This window comes from Ambystoma mexicanum, chromosome 1q (genome assembly GCF_040938575.1).
Source record: "Ambystoma mexicanum isolate Mex_15411 chromosome 1q, UKY_AmexF1_1, whole genome shotgun sequence".
Classification (NCBI taxonomy): domain Eukaryota; kingdom Metazoa; phylum Chordata; class Amphibia; order Caudata; family Ambystomatidae; genus Ambystoma; species Ambystoma mexicanum.
Genome location: NC_090922.1, coordinates 1,048,571,842 through 1,048,579,756, shown reverse-complemented (window position 1 = coordinate 1,048,579,756; position 7,915 = coordinate 1,048,571,842). Strand labels below are relative to the sequence as shown.

General features: G+C 50.8%; 1 protein-coding gene across 1 annotated transcript; it reads right to left on the bottom strand.

The window, feature by feature from the left end:
* Window positions 1–6,195: 6,195 nt before the first annotated feature.
* Window positions 6,196–7,678, bottom strand: LOC138560100 (myb-related transcription factor, partner of profilin-like). The gene is made up of 2 exons (XM_069642745.1): window positions 7,258–7,678; window positions 6,196–6,923 (listed from the first exon to the last, which is right to left on the bottom strand). Exons 1-2 carry the CDS (start codon window positions 7,676–7,678, stop codon window positions 6,196–6,198), a joined length of 1,149 nt encoding a protein of 382 aa, XP_069498846.1.
* Between the last annotated feature and the right edge of the window lie 237 nt (window positions 7,679–7,915).

Here is a 7,915-nt window from a genome sequence, read left to right as displayed (position 1 = left end):
AGGGCTTCACAAGGGGACCAGGAGTTGCAGCAGTCGTCTTCCTTCAGCTCGTATTCGATTCTCTCGTTCCAGTGGTCGACTCTGCTTTCCAAGTCCCAGAGGCCCGCTTTTAAACAGTTTCCCCCCCGTTCATTCCAGCCTAACTGTCACTCACCCAGCAGGGTGGCTGTCCCTGCCGGACAGTCAGCTGGCCAATCACACCAGAGTGAATTCAGTCCTCCTAGGAGACTAAGCACAGGGAGTTTTGGGAACCTCCCTCACATCCTGTCCACCCGAGACACTCAGGTGCCATGGAAGGGCTTCAGCACTGAAGCCCGCCACAGGCCAATGAACAAAGGGACCAAACCTGGTTTGGCGCACAGAGGCAAACACTAGAAGGACCTTTCCTTAAAGAAACGGCAAAAAAAGTTGACCGGAGTCTGTTTTTACTGATAGGTCTTTGGCACCATATTGAAAAACATGGCTGACCCGATTTTTAGCCGGTGTTCGCGGTCGGGAAAATCATGGTAGTTTGTTCTAAACCACTGCCACCAGCCATTTCAAGAGGGAAAGGGTAACATTTGACGTTATTGAAACCTTTGGAAGTCTGAAATACTTTCCTGTGCCACTGCACTGAAGGTGCTGTCTGTGTGACACACAAGAAAAAGATGGTGCCTATGGAGTTGTTTTAAAACTCCATATCCAAAGAACACAAAAGTAAAACACACATCAAAATGAAAAGTTCAAAGTCCCAAAATATAGCAAAAGAGCTGGAGGGCTCTAAGGTAGAGGGAATTTAGCCCTTGGGTGACAATTCTCCCTAACACTTGCCCGCCCCCCCAGACTAACGGACCGGAGGATCTAATCCCACCAGGATGGATCTCCTGTTGCAAGTCAGTTAAATGGTGTTCTGAGTACACCAGCAACCTTTTGTCACCCTTGCTATAATACTTTTTATCAGTGGTTTTCATTTGTAAACTATATGACCTACAAACCGATTGTGGTACATCTCTCTTTTTTAATGTATAGGTGAGCTGATCTAGCAGTCCCTCAGAAGTTGTAACAACCTCTGAACCTACAATAGGCTTTTTCAAGGGGTCCTTAGAAAAAAAAATCCCTTAGATCTAGAGGGGCCTCCATGGTTCTTCACCACTTTTCTCACAAGAGCAGGTTGGTTCTCAGGTTTCTTGGTTGGAGGGTCTGTGGTCAAGCAAGGTACATTCTGCCGCTTCCTCTGAGATCTGACCTTACCTATTTTCGAAGTTTCCATCCTAATACTAGTATTTGCATTGGAGTCTTCAGTAGAAGATCCAGCAGTCTGATGGTGTTTAGCCTTAGACCTATTTTTCCTGGTTTTCCACCATCTTTGAGAATTACCAGTTCTCACAGGCCTACAGAGGGGTCCAATTTGTCTATCCACCTCTTCCTCAGAAGCAGGGTGGGTCACATACTTTACAGTTCGAGGGGCAATGATGGAGCTTGGTTGGGGCTCCCATTTCCCTACTATTCTAGCCTCTGATTTGCCTGGGTTAGAGATCAACTTACTAACACCAGGGCTTGCAGTGGGGTTCTCTTAGAGGTTCCCACAGGCCCAGAGTGGACTCTTAAGGTTGCCTCTCTAGCCAATTTGGTTTGGTTCTGTTTTCTCTCACTGGGAGGCCTGGTGGTACTGGATTCTACTCCTGGTGCTTTTAGAACATTCCCCAACAGGACTCTCATTCTGGACACTGACAGGAATCCTCACTGTCATATTATTACACTGAATGAGAGCTGGTAGAATTGGAACCTATTGGACAGGGCCTCCAGAAAATTTAGTGGGACCTTTGGGTGCCTTAGCAACATCCTCAGGCTTGACAAACCTTTCATCCACAATTGTTCTGCTGGCCCCAGTGTCTCTCATGGCAGGGGTGTCCTGGCCATTTACAAGAACACTGTCCATGGAGTTATACACACCCATATTCTGTTTCTTACCCAGACCCATGGACTCTAAGGATACAGTGGCCTGAAGACCCAAGGGTGCTTCAGCAAATAGTTGAAAGCGGGTACTGGCCATTTGTACTTCTTCCTCTGGGGAGAAGGCTAAGGAGGCAGTGCTTACCCCTGCAGGTTTACCCTTGCATCTGAGATCTCCTTTAACATGGTCAGTTGACCCACAGACATGGCATTTACCAAATGCTCTCTGGAATGGGGGTTTCTGTTGACCTCCCTCTGGTTGGACACCTGAGGATTTACTAGACCTACCAGGTTTCCCATGGGGGTCTACCCTTTTGTTGTTTGAGGGGCTCTTCTGGTTGGATGGATTTAGAGTTATCTGTATTCTCACATTTGTGCTGCTTCCCCTCATCCTTTTTATGAGTGACCCCAGAATCCTTATGAGTGGCCCTGTTGTCCACCCATGAGTCAGCTGTTCTTGCCAACTTTTTGGGATCAATCTCATTTGAGTCAGCCAAGTGCTGTCACAGCTCAGGAGAGCAGGCATCATAGATAGATTCTAACATAAACAGATTTCTCATATCTTCATAAGTGTTAACTCTGTAACACTTAACCCAACCATCTGTTTTTCAAACATTCACACGCTCAGGTATCCCAAGGGGTACCACCATGCTTTCTGAGGGTCCTAAACCTCTTAGGATACTGGGAAGGGGTCTTCCCAAACCTAGCTATCAAAGCTAGTTTCACACTTTCATACGCCATCCTATCCACTTCTCCCATTTCCCTTACAACATCAGATGCAACTGAGGGTAGCCTAGAAAAGAGCCAAGGAATCAGCGGATTCCCTGTAATGTTCTGAATCCCATGGTTATATTCAAAGGTTTCCAGCCAATCCGAAATATCAAGCCTAACCTCATACATACTTACTGCATCTTTGGGCATGCAAGGCCTCTTAGGACTGGAAGACCTAGAAGACTTTGGGAGAGAACCATTCTCCAGAGACAACTTTTTCATTTCAAGTGCATGATTCAACTCCATTTCTCTGAGCTTAAGTTATTGATGCTTACTTTCAGTTTGAGCTTGGATTCTTTTGAATTCCAATTCAAGTCTCATCCTTTCAAGAGAGACAAATTCAGGACTTAGGACCTCATTACGAGGTCGGAGGTGAGGGAAAAACGATGCCGTTAAAGGATTACCATCATCGCTTACCGCTCTGGGCTATTCCGACCCGACAACCCGCTATTAGCGGTGTCGTAAAGAACGGTGTCGCTATTAGCGGCATGGGCACGGGCATGCGGCCCTACATGCCGGCAATAGCGGCATGGCGTAAACGGGAGTTGAACACAAGGCAGGCGGATATGCAAATAACGGCCTACTTAAGGGAGAAAAGTACCTTACCGGCATGGCGCTAATACCGGCATCGCAAACCACCCATAAAGGGCCATGTGCAATGTTCCCAACTGCCACAGGTGCACACCATCATCACGGGTGGAGGCAATATAGACTGGGCTAGCACAAAAGGAGCATACCCTACCCCTTCCCACACCCAGTCGCACACCAAAATGATACCAATACTAGTAGCAATGCTGGGGCTGGAGGACATGATTGCAGTGGAACTTCAGCAACAGCGACAACAACAGGCAGCACAGAGGAGACACAGGAGGAGAAGGAGGGTAAGGCAGGCACAGCATGCACCACCAGTGCAGGCAATTGTACCACACAGGCAGCCCCCAATCCCTCTAATCAGAGCCAGTCTATTCAGCCTAACCCCTGAGCAGATCCATACCCTGTACCGCCTGGACCGGGACATCATCACCACCATTGTGGACATGATACATAACGACATTGCCAGCCTCATAGATATCCCTACTGCCATCCCCCCTCTACTGAAGGTGGTGTCTGTGCTCCACTTCCTGGCCACAGGTACCTACCAGCACACAGTAGGGCCGATGCATGGCGTATCACAACCTTTATTCTCATGCACGCTGCACCAAGTTCTTGATGCCCTCCTGAAACACACAGGCAACCACATATTCCTACCACGGACTGCCCAGGAGATCTCCAACACCAAATGTGGCTTTCATACACTGGCAGGCTTCCCAGGTTGCATCGGGGCCATCGACTGCACCCATGTTGAATTGGTGGTCCCACATGCCATGGAGGTAGTGTACCGCAACCGTAAGTTATACCACCCCATCAACGTGCAAATCGTATGTGACTCAAACAAGATCATCACACATTGTTGTGCCCGATTACCCGGATTAACCCATGATTCAATGGTCATGCGGAACGCCACGATACCACGCTACATGGAGCGACACGCAGGACAACGATCCTGGCTACTCGGTGAGTTGCATGTCGAGCACATGGCAGTGTGATGTGAGGAGATGATTGGGGGAGAGATACATACTCCAGCAGGCAGAGAGGGGGGGATGCATACTCCAGCAGGCAGAAAGGGTGGGAAAGATGCATACTCCAGCAGGCAGAGGGGGGGAGCATAATCCAGCAGACAGAGAGGGGGGGAGAGATGCATACTCCTGCAGTCAGAGAGGGGGGCAGAGATGCATACTCCTGCAGTCAGAGAGGGGCAGGGGAGAGATGCATACTCCTGCAGGCAGAGAGGGGGGGGAGATGCATGCTCCAGCATGCAGAGAGAGGGGGAGAGATGCATACTCCTGCAGGCAGAGGGGGGGAGAGATGCATACTCCAGCAGGCAGAGGGTGGGGGGAGAGATGCATACTCCAGCAGGCAGAGGGCAGCCGAGAGGGTGGGCCATGCTCATACCCTAAACCTGGCCAGACTGGACCTGACACCTAAATGCAAGACGTAAGCTGCACTACTATGAATATGAGGCAGTGCTGCAACCATTCAATAGCCATCAACATGTACACTGAACACAATCTGACCGTAGACCCTGCTACACAATGCTGCGACATGCACTCAATATGGCCAATGCACAAATCAAATCACATCATCAAGAAGGACAGGGGTCGATTAGTGCGTACAAAGCAGTCACATGAGACCCGAATACATGAGCACACTCCTACACCAACACAGAGGTCCAGCATACCAGCAGGGCAACATCAGGCGTGCAAAGAGAGATCATCAAGAGTCTGGCATCAATGTTGACGCGATCAAAGCATACAATGTACTGCACAACACATAGAGCATGGGAACAACCGGCATGTGCAACCACAGTGCATGAGTACCCATGAGGAATAGGACACCCCTGCGCCCACTAGACGACGCCACGCACACCTGTCGATCAGATGAATTCACACATTGCAGTTACTATGAGTAGCTCTATTCATGCATGGATCTGTGGATGCAAACCAGACATGAATGCATGCTATTGTCTCATTGATACTGGTCCTATTTGATGTAATCACTTATACATAACCATTGTCGCACACATGCAGGTGATGCTGGCTATCCCTTGAAGAGGTGGCTCCTTACCCCTGTCCGGAACCTGCAGAACAGGCATGAAGAGGACTACAATTGTGCACATACACGTACCCGTGTGGTGCTCGAGCAGACATTTGGCGTTTTGATGGCACGGTTTCTCTGCCTCAGCAGGTCTGGTGGGGCCCCCCTGTACGGGCATGAGAAGGTGGGCAAGATCATCATGGCATGTGTCATGCTATACAATATGTGCATCAGACGGAATGTGCCACTGCCCCCTGACGTTCAACTACTACCACCTGACGAGGGGGATGAGGGAGGAGTAGATGGGGCTGCACATCAGGGAGGTAGTGATGAACAGGAGGGACGTGCCATGCGCCAGACTTTGATCAACCAATGTTTCTAACACGCATGGATGCAGAGTGTGCAGTGGAGGTGGGTGTGTTAGGGACATGGACACTGTACACTGTTCAACAATAAAGCACACGTACACAATAAGCAATGTCCGGTCATGTGAATTCTCTTATCACAACAGGTGTATTGAACAAACAAAATATGAAATGTGCACATGCACTCCACCTCAACTTCCCCACACACCCTCTCCCCCCTCCCCTTCAACTTCCCCACACACCCTCTCCCCCCTCCCCTTCAACTTCCCCACCCACCCTCTCCCCCCTCCCCTAAACTTCCCCACACATGGTGTGCACTTGCATGCGCCATTGTTCTTGAAGAGTTTTGGATGGTAGGCTGCACCTACAACCCTTGTCCACTGCCAGTATTGGGTGGACACCTGTCCGACCTGCGCAGGTTCCGCCCAGACCTACGCAGGGGGCTGGTCTGGGTGAGGCTGGCATTTGAGGAGGTGCCCGGTTGTTCTACCACCTATGTGGGACGCAAGTCCTCAAAGGCTTCAACCATGCAGGTGAGGACATGCCTCACAGCCGCCAATCCATTGCAAATGTTAGCCGAAGTCGACTCAATGGCAGCTTTGAGGGATGCTGCGCAATCCCTAAAATCCTCCCATGCCTGGCCACTTTCATGGATGTGCTGGGTCACCAGCCCTTTCAGCTCCTCCTGGCACTGTTGAATTACCCTGATCCCCTCCTGCCTGTCCCGGACACTGGCGGATGTTGATGGTGCATGCAGAATGGTTGGGGGCCTCATGCATGCTCCCGTGGGGGTGAAGCTCCCTGGCCATGACTTCACCGCAGACAGCTCATGGCTGCTGGCATACTGATTGCTGGGTGGGGAGAGTTGGGGTGACTGCTGGGGGCCTGTAGCAGTAGGTGTTTCTGGTGTCGGAGTGTGTTGTTCATCATCTGACAGAGCTGCCGTGGCAGCTGTTTCCCTGACAGTACTGCTTGCAGTGGATACCGTGCCTTCAGCCACTGGCTCCTGTGTGGATGTGGCTGGCGTGGGTGCTGTGGTGGTGTCCCTAATGCACATTTGTGCTGTAGGTTCCTGGGTTGTGTTGGGCATGCGCAGTAGTCCAGGTTGCCCTCTTCCCCTGGATGTTGAGGGACGGTTTGCTCCCTCCATGCCCCTGGACTTCTTGGCTGGTGTTGCAGCCTCCTCCCTGGGGTCCTGATCTTCACTCTCAGATTGTGTGCCTGTGGGGGACCAAGAGAGGGAGAGCATTAGTGATGGGTCTACATGCATCAGGCATGCATTGGGGTAGCTGCATTTCTATGGAATGGCAAGTAATTGGCATAGGAGTAGTGACATACGGGTTGCTTGCCTTTTGGGTGGGTCCTGCAGGGATGCGTCTGGGATGAAACATATACGGGGTGCATCATGCATGTGGACAAGATGGTGCTGTGCACTGCCTGTAGGCAGTCTTGCAAACATGTGGTGTCTGGTGGACCCTGCTTTGTATCATTGCACTGTCAGTTCAGGGGGACATCATCGTGTTATTCTTTACAAAGGTTCATTTGGGACACCTACCTGCATCAGCCGATGACAGGGCTCCACGCTCCATATCCCCCACTCCCTCGATTGCCTCCATCCCGATGGTGCTCGAACAGGTCTCCTCCCAGCGAGTCATCTTTATGGGGGAGGCAGCACCACCACATGTTGCCATCCCCTGGCTACGGTTAGCAGAGATGATGTTATGGACACGTAAGCGCAGGTCGTCCCAGCACTTCTGGACATCTTTCACTGTGCGCGGGGTGGTGCCAACGGCACTCACTTTCCGCGCCACCCATGCCCATACCTCTTTTTTCCGCATCATTGCAGGTCGCCGCATGTCATTGGAGAAGACAACATCCCGATTTTCTGCCAAGGTATCTGCCAGCATGCTGAGCTCTTCTTCTGAGAAGCGTTCCTTGCGCAAGCGCGCAGCACCTTTTTTTAGTGCCTTGGGCATTGTAATATGCTGCAAGTATATGTTGGAACAGGTGTGGTGGTGATATGGGTCCTGGTTACAGAGCATGGCAATGGATTGTGTTTTTAAAGATGGCCGCCGTGCTCGTTCCCGTTCCTGTGCAGTGACGCTACTTCCGGTTCCGCTTATTAGCGGTAACCGTTAATGCCGGAGGCATGGATGGCGGTGGAGCTATCTGCGCTTCGAATGATGCCGGTAAGGGTGATTTTTCAGCCTTTA

Excerpts from the sequence above, each read along its gene's own strand:
- LOC138560100 (XM_069642745.1), bottom strand. The coding sequence starts at position 7,678 with ATGCCCAAGGCACTAAAAAAAGGTGCTGCGCGCTTGCGCAAGGAACGC. Across the intron at positions 6,924-7,257 it reads CCTGTCATCGGCTGATGCAG|GCACACAATCTGAGAGTGAA; the intron begins GTAGGTGTCCCA and ends GGTCCCCCACAG.